This window comes from Lytechinus pictus, chromosome 14 (genome assembly GCF_037042905.1).
Source record: "Lytechinus pictus isolate F3 Inbred chromosome 14, Lp3.0, whole genome shotgun sequence".
NCBI lineage: Eukaryota > Metazoa > Echinodermata > Echinoidea > Temnopleuroida > Toxopneustidae > Lytechinus > Lytechinus pictus.
The window spans coordinates 26477770-26505589 of record NC_087258.1 but is presented as its reverse complement, the minus strand read 5'-3'; the positions used below and the strand labels follow the sequence as shown (position 1 = coordinate 26505589).

Genomic DNA, 27820 nt, shown 5'->3' with positions numbered 1-27820 from the left:
ATACCTTACAGTAAGCTGTCATTAGACGATATCAGCAAACCCAAAGACTACAAGCACATCTTCCATGTAGGGGTCGACGGAAAGGTCGAAGGTGACCCAACGTTTGGGGGTGACTAGTAAGTATCTGTCCTAAGAATTAATGATTGAAAAGGTAATTATATCAACTGCAATGCCTGTATCATTAAGAGCGTGTAATATCCTTTTCTTAATATTTAGAGCTAATAAATTTCAGTTGCTTACATTAATGCATTACAGGTATTGTCACCGACTACCTTGGGTGATGGTTTGTATTTGCTACACTAGACAAAACATCAGGTTGAGTCCTTAGGAATTGGACCATCGATTTACAACTTATTTGTTTTTTGTATTAGTATAGTTGATGCAAAATTATGAATACCTGTGATTGCAAATGCGATGTTTTCGAGTCGGCAGTGAATTCATTACATGTGAAGAAATAGGAATGGGTCTGAAATCATCGATTTTGAGACTGATAGAACAAGGGGAAAGGAATAAACTAGTTGCTTATCATTCGAGTAAGCCTGACCATGGCCTGACTAAGCCTGGTAAGTTCATTTTTGTTCGTTTGTGAATCGACGATCAAATTTCTATGGACTCAACCCTATGGTTGGTGTAGAGTAGCGTACACCAACCATCGCCTGAGGTACTCACTGAATTGCCGAGTGCAATCTCAATCAGTGTTCACATTGTACCTGATGATGACATGCATCATTACTTCTCTTCCTAATCATGTGATCACTGGCCTCAAACATGATTATCCTTCACGAATCGCAACCAACCTAGAAATTCTAATAATAGATCACCAGAAGTAGACAAAAATGATTGCCCATTTAGAAATGGTTGGTCAAAAAAATTAATGGGGAAAGAAAGATGCTTGGAATTAAGATCTGAGAAAAAAAGTGCAGTTTATGTTTTATCAGGTGATTTTGGACCGTGCAAGATGTAAAATATCTTGAGTAGATGAATTATAGTCTTTATAGAACAGTATAGAACATTAATTTTTTTATTTCTTGACTTTTTCATATTTGTTCATATATTTGTTTATTTATTGATTAATTTATTTATTTAGTTATCTCTTTATTTCTTTCTTTATTTATTCATTCATTTTTGAGGCACTTCAGAAACCGAGGGCTTAATTTGTTCATTCCCTTGGATACCCTTTTGATTGATGTCTATGCCCTCTTCACAGGCTTTGGATATTTTTTGTGTGTCTATTGTAAATTTTCTCCTTTGTTCCTTAATATGAAAAAGTGAACTTTTGAAATGTGGCTACCTTGTCCTGAAAAATAAAGAAATATAAGGTTTCAATGAACAAAATAATACATTACTTTAAATCTTGATTTCTCCAATGGCTCTCTCAAAATCACATTGCTTTGTGTTTTAGATAATTCCTAAAGTTTTTAACCAAGACCAATATTGTGATGTAGAGTATTGACCTTGATACGGTCAAGTCAAACAGTCCTTGACCAACAGAAAAATTGTTTTGTTTTCTCTTTCTTTTGAGTTTTTACCCTTTATAATTTTCAGTCACTGATGTCAAACTGAGCAGTGTGACGTATTTGACCACTAGTCTACTTTTCATACTGTAGAGCTCTCTTTCTCTTTCCCTCTCTATTACTTAAATGAATATGAAATACATGTATATCTTATAAAAGACATGGACTTTTGTTGTTTTCAAGGCTTGCCTGACTATGATGATTTGATAAAGAGAAAATATATACAAGTCGATAAATAATATCATAAATTGGCATCAAAATCAAAACTGAATCTGAAATTCAGAGCCTGCGCTAGAGACTACATGCTTATATATAAGCTATGCAGTGATGACTCAGTAGCTCATACATGTATGTGGTATGCACAAAAACATAAATGGTTATTGGAGGAATATTGGTATTAAACTTGTATGATATTACGGCCAGATGGACACACATAAAACTTGACATGGTTCCATGCACTTTAAAGGCCAAATGAATTATTTATTTTATTATGAGCATATATTGTTAAATATTTCTGAAATTACAAGGCAATAGTAGGACAGGAAACCAAATATAGGTTAATCTGATTTTTTTTTATATTGATGTGTGAAACCATTAGATTTCTATATTTTTAAAGAAATGTCTTATTAGTTAGTCCTACTGGTCGTGTTAACAAGTTTAAAAGAGTTATTATCAGGAAAGTTCATCTCTTCAAAAGAGATCATCAAATTTATTGGGATGCATGAAATTGCAAAAGAAAGAAAAAAGTGGTGGTTTTAGATTCTCTTGGGGTGTTTAGTTATTGCCACAAAATGGCACAAATGTACTAAGTACTGACAGATGTTCAAATTTTCATTGAAAACTCAGGATACGACATTCATCAAAACTCTGCAATAATGAGTGAATGAATAAATTATTGAATGAATGAATGAATTGAAGGATGGATGAATGAATGATGGATGGATGAATAGATGATGAATGAAATGGATGGATGGATGGATGGATGAATGATTGAATGAATGAATGAATTGAAGGATGGATGGATGGATGTACTTTTAGAAATATTAATTTTAATTAAAGAAAGAATGAATAGGTGAATGAATGATTGAGTGAAGAATGATTAGATAGGCAGGTAGATAGATAAATATGTAAAGGAATAAATGAGTTTATTCAGTGTCATTTCAAAGTGGGTGGTATGTCACTTCCGATGCCCAACGACAAACTGAAAGAAGGCACCATGACTCAATGTAAGATTTGATCACGTAAATGTGCGGAGGATCATGAATTCATGTTTTTATTGATGAATCATTCTTTAGGGAGATCTATACCTCTTCAAATCCGCAGATCTGCTTTCAGTTTGGTTGTATATAGAAGAATAGAACATTTGAGATTGTTAGTTGTATTGTATTGATCTTGGTGAATGGTACTCTTGGTTGACGTATTCACTATTTTGCTGTGTGGGTGTGTTATTTAGATCCTTGAAAAAGAAGAGAATTGCATTTATTCCACGTCTGGTGTTCTTATTTGAACGGTGTGCTTACATAATGGAAGCATTTTGGGGCAAAGGGTGATCTGTCACATTGTTTGTTTCATGAAGCCAGTTCAAGATTGATCAGAAAAAATACTGTGAATTCTTGAAAAAATGATTCTCATGATAATAGCAAAATGTTAATGAAAGATAAGTTCGGGAATGATATTTTCAATATGCACAAATTATCACTGTTGCAAGGTAAGTCTATATATCTGCTCAAAACATGAATATACTTTTTTTGTTACAATATTATTCTTGTGATTTTTTGTTGTTGGAATACAATATGTAGAGTTCTCTATTTTTTCTTGTCAAGAACAGCATTGTAAAGCACCCCCTAAGCTAATAATAACAATAGGATTTTGATTGTTTACTCTGCTCATATTTACATTGTGAGTATGAGGAACAAATACCGGTACTATTATTCCGTTTTTTTGTCAATAGACTGCCAATATATTGGTGATAGGGTAGGCCCTATATCTACCCCCCCCCATTTTGTTAACTACCTTGTGTCATGTAGGCCTACCATATTTATGATAGTATTTTTTCCTTTGCTTACATCAATTTCTATTATTAAAACATTACCATTCTGCTTTGAGCAATTCAGTCTAGAACTTGAGTATTTGCCTTGAGAATTATTCATGCAGAGCAGCCCCTTTTTAATCCTCATTACATTTGATCTGGATATGCCTACCATATTGGTTTGAGGACGTCTACAAACAATGCTATTTACCAGCCCGTGTCCGCATTGTATTTGAACTTGAAACGGTATTTATAGTGGGTTGCAGAATTCCTTTTACGGCTCATATTTTGACTGCTGTCATGTTCTGTTGAACAAAACATATTCTGGAAATAACGTACGATCTGAGCTTATAGGTGTCACTCCTGGATATACTGTTTGCTTTTTGTGTAGAAAATATCTACATCAGTACCAAACCTAATATCAGTTACCTTTTGGTGGAACCCAGGTCATCATTGTTACATCATTGTTTTGTTATTCTATGTATATTGTGATGATATCTCTAGTTTGTTTGAAGTGTCAATCCAGAGTTAAATCTTGCAAGGGCATTAGTTATACTGCATTCCGTGACTGCAGATATGCTGCTTGAGTCTTCAAAGTTTGCTCAGTTTATTTTTTGTGTGTAGATCTCAATTGAAGATTTCTTATTTTTCTAAGAGACAGCAGGCAGAGGAATTCCTGTTTTTGAAACATTATGTGTCAATTACCTGGAAGTACCTGGAATTTGTATTATTTATGGGTTCTCTTGACATTTTGAAGCTAATTTATTTCAAATGGTCAATGTGCCTATGGAATGGGATGAGATATTTTTAATGATGATGGAACTGTAATTAACCATTGATGGTGGAATAGCGTTCAATATTCAGTAGAGATTTTTTTTATATATTTGATCTTTTTTTCTTGAAAATATGTACATTGTTTTATTATTTTTTTCTGATATTTCCTCAGTCGTAATATACCAAAGACAGAAGAGGAGGAGGAGTCCAGCCCGTCAAGATCATCATCAACGTCGGGGAGATCCGATTCAAAAACCTCCACACCTTCAAAATCACCAAACAAGTCAAAAAAGAACAACAAGAAGAACATTTCCGGACCTGTTATTGAACTCTCAAAAGACACTATCCTTCCACCACCAAACGGTTTTGAATCCGGTTCAACGGTAAATGTACCGGATGTGGTACCATCTGTAACGCAGCAGGTGTCGAGTGCGCCACCACCAATTCCTGAGCAGCTACCGAAGAAGGCGCCGATTGCAAGTGCGCCACCGCCGATCCCGGCGCAGCCACCACAGAAGGCCCCGATAGCAGTGCTCGCGGAACCCGAGATCACGTATACCAACGGTACCAGATCAAATCACAGAGGAGACTCGTATGGAGATAAAAAAGATGGCGATTTGTCAGTGAGTATACTTGTAGTTCGCCTAAAAGGTGATAGATCTCTCATTATCAAAGGGGTGTTTATCCATTGGATCTTAATTTTAATCTTTTCTGTTTGAATGTTTGAATCAAATTTTTTTTTCTTTCTAGGATGAAAAAATTGAAACAATCAAATAGGGGTGATTAGAAATGTCTTGTCAAAGTTCTACATACAAGTTTTATACATAACTTTTTAAAGCACATATTCTGTATGAATATATTGAGTATCTCACTGTATCAAATATAGAATTCTGAAATTAATTTCATATTTTCAAAGAATATTTGTCTCATTTATTTGTTATGAGTAAACCATATGTAACCCATGTATTTTTCAACCAAATATGATTATTCTTTTGTCTAAATATATACATGTATTCATAATATATGTCTGAACTTGGAATGTATCATGATTTGATATATTTTTATATAATAATAAATAATCAAGGTTCATGAAATTTATGGCTTATTATTTGTATTTAAGGAGAGAATGCTTGGCATTAATCTGTTCTGTATTTAGTTGGAATCATGCATAGTGCAAAATATGAAATGAAATCATTAATTAATTGATTTGGATGCTTACTTATATTTGGTCAGCCTTAGATAGTCTAGATCTCAAGCAAGCATAGTGCAGACTGAAAATAGTACAAGATACTCTCTTTTATTAAGAAGTGTGACATGTTGAAAACTATACAGAAGACTAGAAAAGGTGGGAGACATATATTCCCCTTTCAGAGTTTATTGCCAATGACGATTGATAGCGTGATTTATTACCAGTCTGAATGTCCCTTATCTCAAGTTGCATGTACAGTTCACAATCAATCATTGCTCGCAACTACATCTATGTTATTGTTAACAAATCACACTGACCACCACTGGTTATAACTCGGCCGGAACAGACATAATGCCCCCACAATGCACTTGGGGGTACAATTTGCATTGCTCTGTCTCCGCCCAATCACAGAAGTTGCTTTCTGAGAAGGAATGCAACAGAATAAGTAGTCAGAATCTGAGTTAATTTTCTCCTTTTTTTTTGAAAGGGTAAGAAAGAATTTTGTATGTCTAATGTCTAACCAGTTGCTTGACGCTCTCTGCTGCCTATAGAGTAATTCTTGCTATGCCAATTAATTGTATTACCGTACTTTGCGATCTATCTAGTTTATGTTGTAGGTTTCACCATGTCGCACTTCTCGTAATCTCATTTACCTTATCTTGTAAATATTGCATATCTTAAATTGTTGGAAACTCATTAAACAAAAGATATTACTAATGATGTAATGTAGATCAGGTGCTTAATCATAATAGAAAGTAGTGTATCTCTTTGTTTCCTTTCTACTCTTGTTTTGTTTAATCCATTTGTCTTTTTGTTGTTATTATTATTCCATCAATCCACTCTAGCTTACACCGGTATGTATCCTGAATGTGTTGTGTCATCTTCCTCTACTTGTATACCCCACTAACCACTATGCCACACTCCCATTTGATGCTTCAAATCCCTCGAGCAAGCCAAATGGAGCTGCTGCAAGACATACATGTATTTGTAGTCGACGCTGTCCCTTATCAGTTCTGAGCCCAAAGTTTGGCAACCTATGGTTTTGTTTGATATGGTGTTTGTACAAGTTTGTGTTACATTGTAGTCCGACATCAATGCCTTCTGGAAAAGTTAAAATGTTTATTTGCTGTAACATAGGAAAATAGGGTGGGTTGGTCAATATAAAAAAAAATAAGAATAAAGATAGATTTTGTTTGAAGATAGATTTGATATGGAAGCTCATTTTTGGTTGTTATTGTGGAGACTCATGAATGTCTTTGCATAGGTTTTTTTTTAAGTTTTCAAACATTATGAAACTTAGGGTCATTTGCCATCAATTGGGATTTTTACATGAAGTATATCAATCTATATTCAGTTTCCTGAGGTACACTCACAGACCCACAATTACAAAGTGAGATGCACTCTGAAATCTGTATTTTTATTTTTGGTTGTAAGTTGTGTTAACCCTCTTGCTGAAGAAAAACAGCGGATTTGTTGATATATTCCCTTTTAATAGGGTCTAATGTGTCAAATGGGAACATGGCTTAAATCCTGCTTGCTTTTTGCAACTATACTTCACTTACAATACATGTACATAGCTTTGAGTAATCACATTACCTAAAACTGCTTGCTATTAATACCTGTACTATCTTAGGCAACTACTGCTGTTAGTATATTTAAGAGTGACTTGATCATGAGTTTCTTAGCCTATTCCTTTATATTTTGATGAACAAATATGACATTTTTGCTGTTGAGATATATTTTCTTGACAAAAATGTTTGCTTTTATTGGCGCTAATATTTTTTACCATGTTATTGGTCAAAATAAGAAACAAAGCGTTTTTATATTAATCCACTGCTCGTGAGAAAACTAATTCATATCAATACCATTTGATGTGACAACACATCAGGTAAATGGATGTAACTGATGCATCTATTGACTGATTATTTAGCTCCTAAGCTACTTGTAAAAGAAAATGACTAGTAGTAGTGATTTTTCATTTTTTTGCTAGGTATTAATGGTATTTAGTATATTCAAGTTTTGGTAAATAATCTGGGTGTAATATGTCTTGAATTCCTCCCTTCCCCCTTTCCCTCTTCCCCCTTTCCCCTCTGACCATCCCCCTTCCCCCTTTCCCCTCGGACCATCCCCCTTCCCCTCCCCCACCCCTGAGGAAAAAATATTCTTGTAAATAAGCGTTAAAAACTTCCCTAGCCTTTTCAACCAATTACCTCAGTGGTACTGAAGCATTACAAATTGCAGAAATACTTGCGATCATACACATCTCTAAAACAAAAATCAAACGCAGCATAATTATCAACCAGTTGGAAGGGCACATTCAAGATTTAATTTGTGTGTGACAAGTTTATGGCTTGCTGTTCCCACCAATCCTCTTCATAGTGTCCCAGTGCCACTACCCCTCCCTACCTTCCCATCACCATTCCTTAAAGGTCAAGTCCACCTCAACAAAAAGTTGATTTGAATAAAAATAGAAAAATCCAACAAGCGTAACACTGAAAATTTCATTAAAATCGGATGTAAAATAAGAAAGTTATGACATGTAACTGTTTTGTGAAATTAAGCAAAACTTTAGAATGTCATAGCTTTCTTATTTTACATCCGATTTTAATGAAATTTTCAATGTTATGCCTGTTGGATTTTTCTCTTTTTATTCAAATCAACTTTTCGTTGGGATGGACTTGTCTTTCAAGTTGACGTACCCTAACCCTGCCTCTAGCTCATCACAAAAACTTGGTAATCCCAGTGGTGATTGGTACTGCATGCATATGGGTATTGTGAGGTCATTCTTACGTGCATAATAGGCAAGGTGATAGTTTGAACTAATGTACACCTGCAAGTGTACCTAGAGTATGGCGGTAAGTATTGACAGTAGAATAGTAACTAAAAGAGAATGAGGTGCATTATATAACACTGACTAATTACTTCAGAGGTCAATGCACTAACTCATCATTTGTGTTACATTTCAAAATTTAGTAAGAGCAAAAGCTTCTTTTTGTTGATTGTGTGTTTTATTTTCAAAATCTATCAAAATGTACAGGTCATCAAGAGAATTGTAACAATGATCACAAGATAATAATGGAAAATAAAGAAGAATTAAGACTGGAAAATAAAAACATTTACAGAAACATGTACAAAGACTTGCAAATATCATTGTGATAATAAAGACAGCTGGTCATGTCTGTCAGATCTGACATTCAGGGGGAGCATTTCACAAAACAAAACATCCGTAATTTTCACATCAACTGTTATAAGCTACTGAAAATCTTGCATCTGATTGGCTGTGATTAAATTAGCCAATTTAAAACTCTGACAGGTGAACACTGACCCTGATGCTCCACAAAGTAAGACCTTGGCCTTTTAGCAAAGCTGCCAATAAATGATAAAAATTTTGTAGTGTGGATTAAAATCTTGTCAACAGGCATTAAGTTGGCATTTTGAACAGGTCTTAATTTTGATATGTCTTACACTGATTTTTTTTCCAATACTGAGTCATTTTAGGCACATTCTTTTTTTTTTCCACTATTAATGGTACATGTCTTGTGAAATTATTGCATTCCAAATTTGCATCAAGGAAATATTGTATCAGTTAACATTTTCAAAATGGATCACGCTTCGGGTCTTTCAAATCACGGGTTACAAGCAATATTTCTTTATGCCAAAGCCTTATCAATGAGACTGACTCCCAATTGACCGATGGTATGTCAGTGGAAATAGCATAATATTAATAGATTTGGTCAGTGTGGATTTCATTTCGCCGGAATGTGGCACAAGTCTGTAACAGAGTCAAGAGTCTTTGTAGCAATAACTCCAGATTTACCTGTTTTGTATAAATAGAGTTATTACTCCCAAATGAAGTTGATTTTTTCAAAATTTCTACTTTTTAGCACAACAGCCTGATCCCCAGGGGTGCTGTCTATGGTGTATAACATATGCAGCACCCCGCTTTCCAGGGTTATGTTTTGCAGATGTTGGCAAATATGAAAAAAAAAATGAGTGGAATAAAAAGAATGGGTCAAAAATAAGTTTATCTTTTACTTTATTTCTAAAGTTGGCAAAAACATATTGTTGGTTAGCAATATCAGAAAAAATATGGTATGGGCCAAATTTATATCAGATTTGGTTGTTTTTATCTATGGCTGGGTTGGCAGGGAAATATGTAACAACCCAAATGGTTCCAAAAAGAAATCAATGTCAACAATTCTGGAAATTTCAGAAAAAAATATCCTGCTTAGTCTCTTTCACATGTGTTAGCTTCTCATTTAAATTGTCTTTCACTGCTCAATTCCCACTTGTATCTTTCACTTCCATCTCAGCGTCTTTTACTGCAGATTTCCCACTTAAAATCTTTCACTTTATCTTCCAGCTCAGTATCTTTCACGTTAGTTTTCGTCTTTGTGTCTTTTACTGCGGATTTCTCACTTTCCCTATTTATAATCTATGCTGAAATAGAAGAAATTCATAGAAATGAAAAGACTTTGAAAAAGGGAGATTCCCACTGAAAAACATGGCTCAGACTCTAGTTAAGGTGCCCGTAATCTTGGATTATGGTCATGGGTAAATTGTGAATAATGACAGTTTTCTTTAAGCATGTAATTTTGAAAATGACAGCTATTTTTAGTTTGACATATATGTACTTGTCTGTAGGACTTTGAGACAGGGAGGGAAATTATTCCTTGTGGAATTTTGATTATATTGCAGGAAAGGACAATACATTTAAATGGATCAATTTGAAACACAAATGCACAATACACATACCTACTATGTTGTAATGACATACATCATAAATATATAAATATATATATAGTTAAAGAAGTGTGTTTAAAAATAATTATTTATGATAAAATGTTAACCATTTATTGATATCCAACCCACCAGTTCCACTTTGTCTATAAAGTTGCTGGTCTTTTTTCTTAATGTATTTCATTGTCGGATATTAGAGGTACACGTACATGTACATGTAATTTTTCTGGGTAAGTTTTCTGGGTTACGTAAAAATAAGACTTAATGTATATTCCTTAGTTATAGTTTACGCAGATAATTACTTTTAAAAAAACGTTTGTTTGCAGTATTTCTAACAAAAATTGCACTGTTCTAGCTTTTGTACAAAGCTTATGCCGAGATTGTGCTTTATTCTGTATTTTCCTGCTTTCTTGTTTTGCTCTATCTGTGTTATCAGGATGGTGTGTATGAGATAGTAACTATCCCTCTTTGATTTCCAACTACAGTGTATTTCATCTTTTATAGTACTGGGGTGTTAAACGTTTCCATGACATTTGCTCCTGCTCCGATGAAAAATCTGCACGTTAAGCCAAGCATAAATTTTGAAATCCAGAACTAAATAAACCCTATTCCTTATCTTAACATCATTCTGAACCAAAAACTTTATTACAATCCTACCTCCGACCCTAAGTCTCCTGAGATCGCAGGAGCGAATGTCATGTCACCTGTTTTACAGATGTTCATCAGGAGGGAACTGGTGCAGTATGGGTCCATGGGTCAATTTTTGAGTTCTATTTTTATTTCAGTAACTGTTTGTGAAAGAATCATTGTGTATTAGAGATTTACATTAAGATCCATGATTAATAACTTGAGATGTATTCTTTATTTAATTCAATTAATCGTTGCAGTCATTTGAGATGGGATCCCTCCTCGATGATATGATGTCTGTCTGGGACTCTGCAAAACTCAACCTTGGTTTCAGTGACGCCTTAGACCCCACCCCTGAGGAATCAGAAGACATCATGGAGGAAGAGGACTCCCTTTTGGAAGGTGAGGAAAATGCGCTTTGTAACGGCAATACTAGTTTGTCACCTCCCACTCTCAGTGTAGGCACGGTGAACCCGATGGCGGTGGAAGAGGTCATGACCAACGGTATGGCGGAAGCGGAGGAGAAGGAAGAGGTAAAGACTGTGAGTGAAGATCAGGAGGAATCGGAGCTTGGCGCAGTAGGCGGGGCTAGTGCTTCCGGGGTTTCGGCGGGGATGTCGACCATGGGTAAAAGTTCAGAGGGGAGTATTCTATCAGGGAATATCATCATCAAGGATAGCATGACCAAACCAACAAAGACATTCCGCAAGGTTCCGCGTCAGACGCCCGATGAAAACGGGGAAGCGGGTGATGGTGTAGCTAAGCCGGAAAATCGGCCGCAGGAACAAAGTCAGGCTCCAAGGAGCAGACCGGGTAGGGATATGAACCTTGCTAGGCAGATGTCACGAGAAAAGCGCTGGGATAATGAATTTAAGCGATTGTCATCATCCCCTAAAGACAAGTCTTCTGATAATGAATACATTGACACTGAAACAATGAATAAAAAGGTTGATACATCAAGCGAGGAATATGAAGAATTGGCCTTGGCTTCTTCTCCACAGCCTTATACTCTGAGGGACAGTGTACTGGACAGTGCTAACGTTATGAGAGTGCCACGTTACGCTGATGTCTCACGCAGCGTCAGTCTGCGTACCACTAGACCGGGAGCGGACAGTCCCGACTCGCGCGTTGAAGTTGAACTGAATAGAAGTCAGAGTCTTCGGGAACCACCCGTATCTCCATTAGGTCAGCAAGCTTATAACAGTCTCATTGGTGGGGATATATCAGGTAATATGTGTAGAACGCGTCCTGAAGTACCGGAGAGGAAACCACCGGTGGTTCCTCCGAAACCAGCACCCAAACCACCAAGCCGTGTTAAAGCCCCTGATAACTCGGGAGAGGGAAGGTTTCGCAATGGGGAAGCTAGGCTCTCAGGGTCAAGCAGTCATAGGAGTTACAGTGGAACTTCTAGCGATGATGGGATGTTTGAAGATACAAACATTCAGGTCGCATCGGGAGACATCGCCGGGAAGAGTGGTGCAGTCGCGTCCCTGAGACAGCGCTTTAACACCAACCAAACTGACGACACTCCTCCCAGGCCACCTCCACGTGAACTAACAGAAAACAAAGTAAGCTCGTTTCCAGGAGTCAGGCTCAGGAGACGTGAACAAACAAACGGGATGAACGAAAACTTTTACGCCTCTGAACCGGACAACAATAATGCCTTCACCCCAAACCTGAAATTCAGCTCTACCACCCTCCAAAACCTCGAGCAGCACATGCCCCGCCGAGTGCGTCGCTCCGTCGGTGAGGACCGCATCAAGAGAAGAAACTCCAGCGATGCCAGCGACTCCGACACCGATGTTGCCAAAACTCACACCGAACGTGTCTGGAGCACATCTAGCCGTGCCTCAGAGGGGGACAGTTCTTCGGACGAGACTGTCGGCTCCAATCGTCTGTCAACATCCAGTACAGAGAGGAGCTCTTACTCAGAAACTCAGAGCAGTAGCGGTTACAAATCTCCGCCACGATCACTGTACGACCTACCTGAGGACCAGGTGAGATATTGTTGTATTGATCTGGCTCCCTCTTTGCTTCTGTAGGTTTCTGAACAACATTTGATCACTAGACTTTCTCAACATCCCTTACAAAATTAAGTCCAAATAACTAGTGTGGAAGTAAAAGTGGACTATCAATTGTTCAATAAAGTCAGGTGCTCGACAATCTGTGAAAATTCTTGATCATTTTGTCTAATTTTCTTCTATCAATCTTAACCATCAAGTAAGATTTAACCCACCACAATTTGAGGTTACTTGACAAGGAGCACTAAAAAGTGAATCGTCAGTGTGGATTTCATCATTTTTGTGAATTCATCTGTTTTCATAGGTGTCACATAAACTTCAACAAAAATTAACAAACTAGAGTACACACTCCACAACTAACGACTTGAAAATGTAGATAATTTATTTCTTTACTCAAATGTAATTCATCTCATAATTCAGGTGTTATTTAATTTGCAGTGGCAAAGGGGAGTAATGCCTTAATAGCAGCATAGAAGAACACCATTTTGACCTCAAATAATGTTTTGTTTCTAAATATAAAATAACTAGAATACCTTTTGACTCTTTTCATTGCGGTGCTAATAATGACTACACCACTTAATTGTCACTGATATTAGAAAAAATTAGGGAATATTTCTATGTACTTTGGAGGTTCAAGTTTATAGATATCTTAATCCTAAGAAAAAAATTTGAAGGGCCTGTCCTGAGATCTGAATGGTTAGCATGATTTGCTGTGTCATGCATGCGTTTCTCAGTATATACACTGAAAGAAATTTATATCTGTCAAAGTTTTTAGAGATTTAGAGTAATGGTTATTTGTTTGCAGAATGCATCTTGCCCTTAGCATGAGGGGGTTCTTATATCAAAGCCTTCATTATAACTAAATTTTCAGATGATTTTGAGAATCTTTGAATTGACAAAGTGGTGAAAAGATGTTTTCAGAGAATCTATAAAGGTTTCACAGGCTCTTTAATACACCTTGTGGATATTCAGATCATTTATTCCTTAAAAAAGTATATTTCTTTGAATATTTGTGTGAAAATGTGTATATTGTACTTTATACGTCACATGCAATTTTAAGTATACATGGACCCACCCATCCACCTATATGATAATATGCACCCATGCTCATTGTTGAGTTTTCAGGAAAAAAACCATAGCACTCTTAAAACAATCATAGTTCATAGCATTTCATCATCTCTACTTAAAAAATGCTGCATATATGAGAAAATTGTGAGAGAGAAAGAAGAAAAATTGTTTTAAGCACCACAAAGAAGGTCAGAGTAACAAATATTCCTTTGTGAGTACAAACTGAACGCATGCAAATTAATTAAAATCTTGCAAATCATTTAATTTGGGTACATTTTATTATTATCTTGTTTATATTTCTATGTATATAAATCATTTTTTTATTTGGTTTGAATTATTTTATTGATGGAAGGTGACAATAATCCTTAAATCTGTAATCTGGATACTTTAGAAAGAGGAAATGTGGAGATTTTATACACTGCCTTTATAAAGAGCTCATTATACAACATGGACATCATGTACACAAGCATATAAACAAAAAGTCATTCACATAATTTTCCTGTATATTAAAAGCATTTTCTTTTTTCTAATGATCAAAAGTAAATAAATGTTCATTTGAGTTTAAGAATTTCACGACAGTATATATATACATACAGTGCTTCTATGCAAATCAAACTTGCTTTGGTAGACTCAATGCATACTCTGCCTATTCAAGTAAAATCTTCTGAAATCTGTTGAAGAGGTTAGCTGTAGATTATTATGCTCTATTTGTTGGCATTGTGGTGCACTAACCATTTGAAAAACATCTTTTTATTCTGATTTCTTTTCTCAATGTTCTTGATAACTTCTGAAGTTTTCTTTTTAAGATAAAAATAAATATTTTTTGACTTGAAGTTTGAACCAAACCCATGTTACGTACAGACGGTGTCCTCAAATAATAAAAAGTTTTTTGTTTTTCAAAGAAATTTTCCAGGGATTTTGTTTTGTTTACCCAATTTATTTAAGATGTTGATCAACTACTGCTTGTCATCACAAAGAAAAGCATAATTTGTAAAATGTATCTCATTCAGTGGTCACAAAAATGTGCTTTCTTTTTGTATCCTGAATTGAATTAAGTTGCTATCCTCGAGTTCCAAATTATGTTGGTTTATTTTTGTATTATGTGAATCAGCCCTTGTCAATGAATTTCTTGAGAATCACCATAACATTATTATTCCCCATGTCTACAGATCACACATTTTAGTTTACATTGTTTTTCTTTCATTCACAGTCCATAGTGGCTAAAACTAAAATATTTGCACCAATTCTTGTTTCCATATTAGGTGAACTAATAAAAAAATATTACTATGCATCGAAAGTTCATTACTTCATTTCACAAAAATCATTTTTGTTACCAAAAGGTCTTCCATGCACATTCCTCCGAGTTTGTAAAATATTTTTTTAAGTGCCATTTTCCAGATAAAATTCTGAATTCAAGGTTCTAACAGCAAAAAAAAATTAATCTATAGTATTGAGAGGGGAGGAGGTCTTAGAAATTGCCTTTTCTGAACAAGTTTTAAATGCTTTGGGAACAATTTGAATTGCCACCTTTGATTGGAAAATGCCATGATTCTTTAGATTACTGTGGTATTTGAAATGAGGTTAAATGGTAAAACTTTGTATCAGAATGTAATAACATTACTTATTGAGTGATTTGGGGGAGGAAAACTATAAAATAGAGAAGATTATTAAAGTAAGCGAGGTTTTGAATTATTAATAGGGGGAATAAAACAGCAAAATTTAAAGTTAAAGAATAACAGCAAGTGGTCTTATTTTTATATTCTTTCAGTATTCATCACCTTTCAGAGCCGTCATTTCTTATATTAAAATTGGTAGATATTGCAGAATGATCTACACAGAGTTTGCAAGGTTTAAATTTTCTTTAGATTGTTAAAATAAGGAGATTAAAGTTCCCTCATAAATTAAATACTTGCCTGGTTCGTTATACAGCCTTCTGTATGTTTCATTGAAATATAATGTCTGTGCATGATGATATGGATGCAAAAATATTATTGTAAATGAGAATGTTTTATTGATATTGCATGAGATTAATGGAATTTAAAGGTTGGCTCTTAGTAAAGTTACATCCAATTAAAGTATTTGAATTGAAAATTAAATATATACAAAGGAATGCAGTAGTAAATATCAGGATTATTTGTGAATGAGGAATGCCCATATTAATTAGTACCATGACATATTTTGAAACCATAAACCCAGATCATTATTTGAATCATACGAGATCACGTAGTTGTATATTTATATCAATGTGTGATTAGTTATCTAATGAATGTTAATGTATTTTTGTCTCTCTGTTTCTCTCTCTCTCCCCCAACGTATTCTTATCATCCCATTATCCATTAATTATCCATCACATATTGTATTCTCTTCCTTTCTCTCTCTCCCCTCACACTGTCTTTTGCTCTTGTACTTGTTTCTGTTTTGCATTCATGGTCTTATTTGCATTCTTGGTCATATTGTTTTTGTAATTTTTTGTTTGAATTTATTTTGTTGCACTTTGCACTCCCATTTGTAAATTTCGCTCATTATTATCTCCATGGATGCATCATAATATGGTTTTATTTTTGTTTTGTTTTGTTTTATATATACCCGATATATGCAATCACTGATTTCTACTGACTTTTGTTACCAACTAAATCTCCCTGATATGATTTCTGTTCTTTTATGGATGCTTGTTGTATTTTATTTTGCAGTCTGAAATTATTTTGCTTTAAAGAATATTTATAGCCTTTCTACAATTAATTGATTGTAATTATTAGATTTTATATTGATTAATTTACATGTTAACATGTCTTGATAACCATTCATTTTGTAGTTAAACCTATATACTACTCAAGGGATAGATATATTCTCATTCTTTCAGTGGTGTAAATAATTATTAATTCCAGTATGCTTCCCATTCAAATTTGTTGCCATTAACAAGGACGTCCTATGCACATTGCTCTCCATGAATATAAGATTATTATAACATTTCAAGCAAATTCAGTTCATCTTCCATATTTCCCCATTTTCCATATTGAATATTCTGTTAAATCAGTCAAATTGGTTGCATTTTCAAGAAAAGAAAACTCCACTAAATTTTTACCCCATTAATTAGCTCTATATTCAGGATTATCAGCATTTGTGAGCAAATTGTAAATTTTATTAATAGGTTGAAATTGTTGGAAACCATTCAGATTTAGACAAATTGAATTGTGAATAAGTTTTATAATTGTGCATTATTCTTTGGTTTCCTTGAGTTTGTCTTACTAGTATTTTGTTTGTTTTTTGTGTGCAAATTTGCTGAATTTTGCTGGATTTGTTTTTGTTTACAATCTAGTAAAGTATGTTCAAATTGACATATTCCAAAAGAGATATTTTTCTTCCAAAGAAAGAAAATATTCATTTATTTACTTTTTGAAGAATAAGTAAATTATAGCTCCTAAGATATGTTCATTAAATCCCAAGTGAAGTTAAATTTTTGTACAATGTGAATGACAAAGTTTGATAAGAGCAATGTCTTTTGACTTTTTAATTTACTCATCTACCAGTGAACCAATCACAAGTATGTTTAGGTAGCTAAGTGAGCCCCTCTAACCACGGACTTAAAGAAACAAATGTTTTTGTTTTTTTTCGTTGAATTGGAAAAGAAAAGGATTAGGCATGGATTCCCAGCATGTGTATGGAGTTTTAATTACCCCTTCCGTATTTGTGTTTTTTTCTTTCTCCATTCCAATTCACTCAAAAACCATACCTATTCCTAACCTTCTTTCTGTTTATTTTATCAATTTCTTGGTGGTATGTGGTCTGTATCTCCTTTGAATCTGTTCTGTCCCTGTGAACCTTCCCACCCCCCTCCATTCATCGTTCATGAATACACAAATCTAATATAGACTAACAGCACCAGTAGCCGTCAAGCCCAACCACCATCTTCAGAAGACCTTCACAGCATGGATCATAGACCTCCCCCTTTGCCCCCTCGAGTCGCAGCAGACTCCACCACCTCCACCCACCGTAAGGCCCCCGATAGACCCCCATCAGGAGGCAGCGATGCCCATTGGACACGCCCACCTGAAGCCGCGGGGCACAATGGCGATATCCCCCACAGTGCTGTCCCCCCGCCTCGCCCGCTACGGTACGACATCTACGACCGGCTGCCGCGGAGCAGGACGGTCGATATGGGCGAGCATGAACTCGACTGCCAGAAGCGAGCCAGTCAGTCGGACTATGATGTGTTACCCGTACGGAGACCCGTTTGGAATCAAAACAAGAGCTTTTCTGTGGATGGAGCGGATATTGGTGATGACTATATGTATGGCTCGGCGGCCACTATTAGACAATTGCTGAGACAGAATAATGTATCTAATAATGAAAATGTGAATAATAATCATGACGAGGTTGTCAGTGATGCTGATAACTTGGAAGATATGCCGGAAACGTCGCCCCCTCCTGTCCCCACTTCCCGTAAATCATTCCTTGATAGCACACATGGTGAAAACTCTTCAGTGCAACTCTCAGGAAAGTCGGACACTAGTGTATCACAAGTGCAGAGATATTCAATACGTGAACCTGAGTATGTCATGATGAAACCACAATCGGATCAGGATGTGAAACGTGAGTACACACAGCTTTCTTCAGCGAACCCTAAAAGTGACTATGCTGTTCCGATAAATCACAAATATACTAGCCAAAACAATAGTGCCAGTCCCATTCAAAATAATGCTGCCAAGACTCCCAACCTTTCAGACAAGGACAAAGCTTTTTATTTGTTAATGCATCCTACACGTTCATCCAAACAAAGCAACAGTTCTAGCCAAAAGTTCATCAGGACAAAGAGTGCCCATCTGGTTAGGAGACCTGCATTCCTGAGAGCTCCAAGGACTCCAGAGCAGCGACGCGGAACGGTCTCTGCTTCGACCAGACGAACGGATGAGGATGGATCGTCCAGTCTGCCCAGGAGTGACCGGTCAGCTGGAGATGGCCATAGGATGAGGCGTTCCAGGAGCTCTGATGATATACTGAAGGACGGTGACTGGACAATGCCCCAAGAAGCAGAAAGTCTTCAAGACCTTCTAGCCAGGGCTTACATCTCACCAAGTGAGTATAAAATCGAAGTTCTTTATATCACAGGGCCTTGCCTTACAAGGTCACCGCACACCTTATGACTGGAAGTTGTCTCATTAACATCATAGTCTTGACATGTTAGGTTTGATTGCCTCAGAAATACAGGTGTCCGCTACTATGGTAATTTTCAGGTAATGACAAATTGTCAGTGCTGACAGATTTTATGAACGATCCCCAGGTCTGCAAGCAAGTCTTCTAACTAATGACATTTTGCATATTTTCTGAAATCAGAAACAAGTAGAACTTGCTTTATAAGAATACAAATATAACAATTTTGGTTATAAGGGTTTGGTTCGAAGTATCTAGGTAAAATGGCTGCAAATCACAGCCAATAGTATGATTGTTATGATGCCTCAAGGATTCAATTTGTAATTACATTGAGGTTAGCTATAACTATAAAACAAATTCAACTTGAGTATTCATAAGACGGTTCAAAACTTTTTGACAAAGGATGTTTTATGTTTTTAAAATTCACATCGTAAGGTGGGCTGTGGTCATTTTAATAAGACAGTCTAAACTGATTATCTCAAACTTCCACTCATTTCTGTTCTCTGTACTAAACGAGTGAAGGAGTTAAACAGGGATCGGTTATTTTAACTTCTCTCTTTTTTTTTAGGTCAGAATTCATTCATTGCATGGTGGACTCCTTTTGAAATGTTCATGACTGGCAATAATTTTTTTTTACAAGGCCCTGGGCGCTAACCATGTATTCGAAATATTACAGAAGTTGTTAGCCCGTTTTCTATGATAGGATGTGTTAGAAGCATCAGGGCTTAAAGATTGCAACAAATATGCACAGAATTTAGGGGGAAATCAATTGGATCCACATTTTTGACCGATACTTAATCCTCTCCCATTGATATGGAAGTGATGTAATGTCACGAGATCAGGGTTAGTGCCGGTACACAACTGAAACAATCAAACACAAAATGTGCACTTATGTGTGGGCATGAACCTCTAAGAAATGGACGATTAACGCGAGCATTCTTTTGATGCAATCATAGTCGCCGTATCCTGATTATGTGCATATTAATGATAACATACAGGTGCTTTGACAATAGCGGCTACCAAGGCGAATCTGATCTTTACAAAGGAATGTTTTCCTCTTTTTGTCGTTTGTTGGCTGATGACTTGTAACAGATTATACCTTTCAATTAAGATGTTTCAGATTTGGAACAGCAAATTGAGAAGCGGATGATTTTTGTGATATTAAATTTATTATTATCGATTTGCACGCTTCCGCACACTCATAATGACCTTTCCAACGAGAGGGGGATGACCCCTACAAGAAACCCACCATCTTTCTATGGAATATTATGAGGAAATCTTTAAAATGTGATTATAAATTACAATCCATCAATTTCATTTCAGCCTCTATCTTGAAATATTCATACATTTTCCCAAATAAAAACCATGGAACTAAGATAGCCATTTGTAAACCAGAACTGCACATTAATTTCCGAGAATTTAGGTAATTTATTACCTTCTGCGCATACAATTTATCTAATGTTAAATGTCTAATCACCGAAAGCTTCTGTAACTCATGGTTTAATTGACGGCGACCATGATGGTATCACAGGAGATAAATATGAAGAGAATGATATTCACATGGCAATGACAGTCAGATGTTAATGAATTCATTAACTAACCGATGAATGTCCAGCTTTCATAGGTCCATGGTGTGGGTGATTAAGTTGCATTTGAATTTTGGGGCTGTGTTTAATGCAAATTCTCTTCCATGGGCTCCCAAATTCTCATCTCAAATCGATCCTCTTTACATTGAATCCAGTCTTTTTTTACATTCATCATGAAAATTCAGCTTAATATCGGATTCTTTGATGTCAGTTGCATGAATGAAAAAATAATGAGAGACTACATGTATAAATAAAGTAGATCAGTATATGGATGGATATATAAAATGAATAGATAGAGAGATGAATTGATAGATAGATGGAATAGAATGAAAAAATAAATGGTCAAAATGTTTTGGGGCCGTGCAATTCTATACAGTCCTATTTAAAGATACAACCAGTATCTGATGGTTTTTGTGATTCCAAAATCTTTCACATCTAACCCTCATGACCAGAAAGTATCCCTCCCTTTAATACTGACATAGAATGAGATCTGGGGGGGGGGGCATTTCATGAAAAGTGGCGATTTTCACCATTTTTATATGCTACTGAACTCCTTGTAACCGATTTGCTCATAGCCAATTTGTCAGTGAAATTCACTGACAAGATGCTTTGTGAAACAGTCCCCAGTATGCTTGGGATTATGGGTGATCAGACATGTCAGTAGAGCGTATATCCTCTGTCGACAGAGAGGGAGACGTTCGACAGAGAGGAGGCACCATTGGCACAACTGCGGTAACCAGTGAGCATTTCATGAAACACATAATCATTGATGTTCTGTGAATGTTTGTTATTAGCTACTGAAAATCCTTGCATCTGATTGGCTCAGAGGAAATTAGTTGGTGAAAATCGTTGACAAAACTTTTCATGGAAAGCTCCCCTGCTCTCTCCAAGCATGTGACTTGGTTACCAGGATACAACATTCTTATTCTTTCAAGATTCCTTCCCCTTTTATGACCAACATCGTTCCGTTTGTGGATAATTCACCAAGGGATTTGGGCACGATATGTCAGAAATTGTGATTTTTATCGGTTGACTAGAAACCACAGATGAAATAGCTGAATCTCAAAGGGTTCGATCACCAAATACTTTTCTTTATGTCAGAAATTGTGATTTTTATCGGTTGACTAGAAACCACAGACGAAATAGCTGAATCTCAAAGGGTTCGATCACCAAATACTTTTCTTTTTGTGAAAATAATTAGAGTTCAGTGTCAGTATGACAAGTATTTAGTAATTCTAATAAAATAATGAACTTTGAAAATCATAACATGTCCTTAAAATAGACAGGTTCAAAATATGTGCTGCTTTCAATTTTACCAATAGTTTCATGTGTACAATCAACTCTGGGGTGGGGTTGGGAGATGCAAGCTAGGATATTAAGAAATAACTTTACAATTTGATAAGATAAGGCCCTGGTATTACAGGCAACACAATAGGGGGATTATCATTTTCCTGAAAGTTGTAATAAATAAAAAATAAATAATATAGGATTTGTATAGCGCACGTATCCACCTTGCTAGGTGCTCAAGGTGCTCCTTTATTACCCCGGCTAAGCTAGTCTACCGATTCCGGTACGCACAGCTTTTTGAGGAATTACTTCCTGCTGGTGCCCATTTACCTCACCTGGGTTGAGTGCAGCAGAATGTGGGTAAATTTCTTGCTGAAGGAAAACACCCCATGGCTTGGAATTGAAGCCACGTCCTTCAGATTGAAAGACGACAATCTTAACCACTAGACCACGACGCCCCCACTTATATGATATGGACTAGAAAGAGAAAATGTATGAGTAGATCACATGTATAATGCTACATCTAGTGCAACATCTTCTGCTGTCATGAAATGTGTTTGAAAGCCTGTTCATGGTCTGAATTGGTAGTTTGTGATAAATTTTGCATCTATCATTTTATTCAACTCAAGTTATGTCTATATCCTTTTTTTCTAGTATAAAAGAGGCTTCCCCACCCCCCCCCCCCCCACAAAAGATACTCGATGCCAATTTTGGGAGTGAATGGAGAATAATCTAGATTATTTTTATTATTTTTCATTCAGGTGACCGTCGCTCTACAAAAGACCCAAGGAGTGGATACCTCATACCTCCAGCCGCCAGGCGCAAACTTCCATCATCAGATGCATCCCAAGTTACCCCCAGTACCCCTCCCCCATCAACTCACTCCAGCCATCAGACTCCGCCCTCATCTGGTTACCATGGCGAGGCCGCGTATCTCGACATGTCACAGAACTCACTAGAGAGGAAAAAGAAAAAGGAACAGGAGAAAGGTAGTTTGAACTGGATTGATCCAGTTCAAGGTAGCTCAGAATGGTCATCCCCTTCCTCGTCCCCATCGACGAGAGATAATGCAAAGTCAGTCTCACCCAGTGGGAACCGGTTATCTCATCCTCCAGCATCCAGCTCAAACCAGACCAGATCAGTTCCAGCCAGCGGGAACCGGTTATCGCATCCACCAGCATCAAGCGCAAACCAGTCCCAAGCAGTTTCATCCAGTGGGGACCGGTTTTCTCATCCACCAGCATCCAGCTTAAACCAGATCAAAGCAGTTCCATCCAACCAGGCAGCACCGCAAATAATGTCCAGATATGTCTTTTATGATCCAAACGATGATGAGGTAGATCTATGATACATGGACGATATTTGAACGAACTTCTGCATAATTATTCAAAATGTTGGCAAAATAGGAGCTAAAATTCATATTGGACAATTATTTATCCTGATTACTTGAATAATAGGGGATTTATGTTTTTTCTGATATTCTAATTTATTTATTTAAATGCATTTTTGGGTCAAATATAATACCTACCGGTGTCTTTATGTTTTTGTATTTTCAATACCCCATTTCCAGGGATGTAGTTGAGGCTGAGAGTTCCGAGTGTCGATGCTGCTGCTAAAAATTTCTCTCATAGATTTTGTACAGAGACCAAGGCAGACAAATTTTGCCTCAAGACTGGCTTATCGCCCTCGACTCCTTCCCTGGTAATTCAATTTCAGTCTTGAATATAATTCTAAGATAATTCTTTTTAAAATAGCTCGCAAAAGTTCTTAGAATTATATTTCTAATAATCCCACATTGTATGTAAAGGAACGGCCTTATCATTTTATTTGCACCTCTCTTCTCATGTTTGCGCTCGCTGTGTACAAAATCAGTGGGAATGGAACGATGTCAAGAGCACTGACAAAATAAACAACAATGAGTGGACTGGTGACTTATTTCAAGATGCTGAAAGGACAAGAAAAGTCAATCAAATATTAAAGAAGTGAAGAAACATTCCTTTGGTATATATCTCAATGTTTCCAAAACTACATTGAACAACTCCATAGTTTCACAGAATGTGAATTTGAATCTCATTTATATATTAATAAAAAGTATTAATAAAATCAGTGTGGAATTGGAGCACGATATGGCTCAGTTTTTCCCCTTCTATCATGTATTTCCTCTTTCTAGAGCCCTATTTTGTTTCTTGTCGTGACATTGCTGTTTACACTAAGATTATTCTTCTGAGGGTCGCTTCTGTTAAAAAAAAAAGGAATTGAGAAGCTGTTCACTGTTCAGTCGAGCAGATTTTTGCAACATTGGAACAATGTGTATAGGTACTAATATTAGTACAGGTTTTTCAAGTGAGTAAACAAGGTTTACATCACATAACATCAATGGGCTGGCTGAACCATGTAGGCTTATCATATAAAGATTGAAAACAAAATTCAATATAGCTCAGAGCATCAGAGGTGAAGTTCTATAAGTAACTTTGAAAAAGTCAAATAGAAGTTGACTCTATTTTAGAATTATGGCAATGACGGCAACTTCATGTTGTCTGAAAACAATCTCCTAGTTCCTGTAGAGATTAACTCTTTCTTAGCAAAAGAAGGTTACCACTCGGCCTTAACAATAAGATAAACCTTATTTAGCTGTCCCTAGCATTTTTAAGATTTGAGATACAAGGTCCATACAGCCCTACAACAATGTGTTTTGCACTAGTCAGACCATTATTATTACATATAAACTGGGTTCCAAAAGAAACTTATCAAGCTTCACAAGCGCGCAACACAAATTCCACTAAGCTCAAACGAACAAAATTTTGACACAGGCTACCTTTGATAATCTTCACTAAGCACATGTCAATAATTAAGAGATTGGTTTCATCACAAAGAGGCTGTAGCCCCTCAAATCAATTGGTTCTGGAATCCAAAGTCACAAAATGGCAAAAGAAAAACCATTGAAAATGAGATGGAATTGAACCAAATGGTAATTCTTTGCTTGACTGCTATTGGGTCTATTTCCTGCATTATGCTTCTTTGACCTCAATAGGTGTATTTGAAATGTTAATTTCAACTTCCTGTAAATTCTTAGTTATTGAGGCAATCAATTAAACATGCTGAAGGTCAAACTGGTAACTTTGCCCTTATCCATCTTATTTTCATTTCCTTTCTTTTGCCATTTTGTGACTTTGGATTCCGGAACCAATTGATTTGAGGGGCTACAGCTTCTTCGTGATTAAACCATATCTCTTGATTATTGACATGTGCTTAGTAAAGATTATTGAAGCTAGCCTGTGTCAAAATTATGTTCTTTTTGACTGAGTGGAATTTGTGTAGTGCACTTGTGAAGTTTGATAAGTTTCTTTTGGAACCCAGTTTAGATGTAAAGCAGTTTTTGTTTTCTATTGTCCTACCTCAAAGTAACTTTAGAATTAAAGAAAGAAATCAGCTTACTAGCCATTCATATTTGATTCTGAGAGAGCCTGCCACACATCATAGTTTATTCTAAAGATGGTAATCTTAACCTTGGTAATTGAATTTTATGTGATAATTATTTAATATATGGAATCACAATTATAAGGGTATATATTTTAGATCTGCTGCATTGTTGTTATGTTGGGGGAAATAGACTGTTAAATGTTTTAATGTAGTAATGTATTTCATTTTGAGCAATTTGTGGTGACCATCGTTCAGGAGAATCAGAATAATTTGATCAAACTCGCCTTTTCCAGCATTTCATTGCAGTCTATACCCTCTAAATGTTGATTCTAATAATAAAAAAATGGCTACTCAAATTCATCCGTTGTTGGAAAAAATCTTTTCTTGAAAGCAGCTCTGCATATTAAAAACATAGTTACAACTTCTGGCTGTGCTGAACAAGTTGAACAAATTCCTTTTTAAGGAAGTATTTAAAATATTTTGCATTTTCATATTCTAAAGATCCCCTGGGTTTCCCATACCGTTCTTTCACACAGTAAACAAATTGTAATTTGAATGTTGATTCCAGTAAAAAAATAAGACTAATGACAAATTTTTAGCAAATGTGAAACCAAACTTAAACCTGAATATAATCATGAACGCTAATCACAATCACAAATTCAAATTCTATTTTGGAAGTGAATTCCAGTTCCATTCCATTCAAATCACAGTTTTGGAGTGAGCGTGTAAAAGGTATGATGATTCTCAAGACGAATTGCAAGGTACACGTGTGAAAAATTCCCTTTGTCAGCCTGCTGTTACGAAGTAAGCTAAACTACATATTTTCCACCACTCTTACTACAGACCCTCTCTGACCTTTATTTTTCTTCATAAATTGATTTAAAAATGGCTTCCTTCCTTTGACACTGAATGAAAGCATCAGTCAATAATAGGGTATCTTCAAGTTTGACAGAAGACAGTAAAAATATTTGATAACTTAACCAAATGATTTTGATTGAAAGAATATTTGCAACCAAAATGTTTTTGTGTCATCCAAAAACCTTATGGTTCTAAATATATTTCTTTACATATTCTCAAACAGTATTGCTGTTTGCATTTTTTTTTTGTATTTGTTTTGTTTCCATTTTAAGTCTTTTCCAGTGCGACATGTAATTTATATACTGCCATCTTTTGAAACTTGCTATTTTCTTCCATATTAAACAAAAATCGGCAGCATCTTATACCTTTGAGAAACGTAGTCGTATCTGCTACTTGACAGCTACTTTGGATTATTTGTATTAATTATTATGTATTATATTTGTAAATATCTACAAATATAAACAGAAATGTACATAATTTTATATATTTGATAAAACCAAGTAGCGTTCATTGTAAATTGACATGAACAGATATTAGGCATTTTAAAAGTTGCATGTTTGCATAATACTCATGTTCCCCCTAATACTAATATTGCTTTTTCCAGTTATTATGCCTTGTTTAAAAAGATGTGCTCATACTTTGTATTTATAGTAATATTGCTTTGTACAAACCTACAAGGGTGGTTCTTATTGTGACTTGTAAGTGTATATTTTTACTTCTAATTCTGTATTCAACTATTATTTGATGACCAATTATTATGCAAACAAAACTACTGCTATATACTCCCTTTATCATGCCATGATAATTATTATTTCTTTGTTCTTTGAGAATGTATTGTTAATGTGAACGGTTTATAATTCAGATTGTTCTTTTGTGACCATCGTGATGAAATGCATGTTGCAAAAGTGAACAAAGGTATGGATTGTGAGAGTGACTCGGAAATAAAGTCATGACACAGATTTATAGAAAAAATGGACCATTGATGTTGCAAAATCGTCTTCTCTAGATTGTTGATAAATTTGAGGATCATAGTTGTGGTAATGATGGTAGTAGTAATGGTGTTGAACAGCATCATGAATTACTTTATGACCATCGGGTTAGCGTTATGATGGCGAAGATGATTATGATGATGTTGGTGGTCATGGTAGTGGTGGGGGTGATGATGATGGTGGTTATGGTGATGGTAATGATGATGAAGATGATAATGGTTGTGTTAGTGGTGGTGATTTGAGATGGTGTTGATGGTGATGATAATCATGATGGTACTGATAATGAGGATTATGTTGATGATGATGGTGTTAATGGTGATGATGATGGTTGCAGTAATGATAGTGGTGATAATGATAGGGATGATATTGATAATGATCATGGTGGTGTGAAGAGTGTGATGAAGGTAGTGGTGGGGATGATGATGATGATGACGATGATCATGGTGGTGGTGGTAATGATGGTGATAATTATAGGGATGATGATATTGATCATGGTGGTGTGAAGAGTGTGATGATGATGATGATGATGATGGTGGTGGTGGTGGTGATGGTGATGATGATATTGATCAT

General features: G+C 35.9%; 1 protein-coding gene across 1 annotated transcript; it reads left to right on the top strand.

Moving 5' to 3' along the window:
- On the top strand, window positions 1-27237 carry LOC129276840 (uncharacterized; the record flags this gene model as incomplete). The annotated part of the gene is made up of 5 exons (XM_054913242.2): window positions 1-116; window positions 4490-4940; window positions 11134-12870; window positions 17832-19035; window positions 22745-27237. Coding segments are annotated over 5 exons (4095 nt in total), but the record flags the coding sequence as incomplete, so codon positions are not given.
- Window positions 27238-27820: the final 583 nt, after the last annotated feature.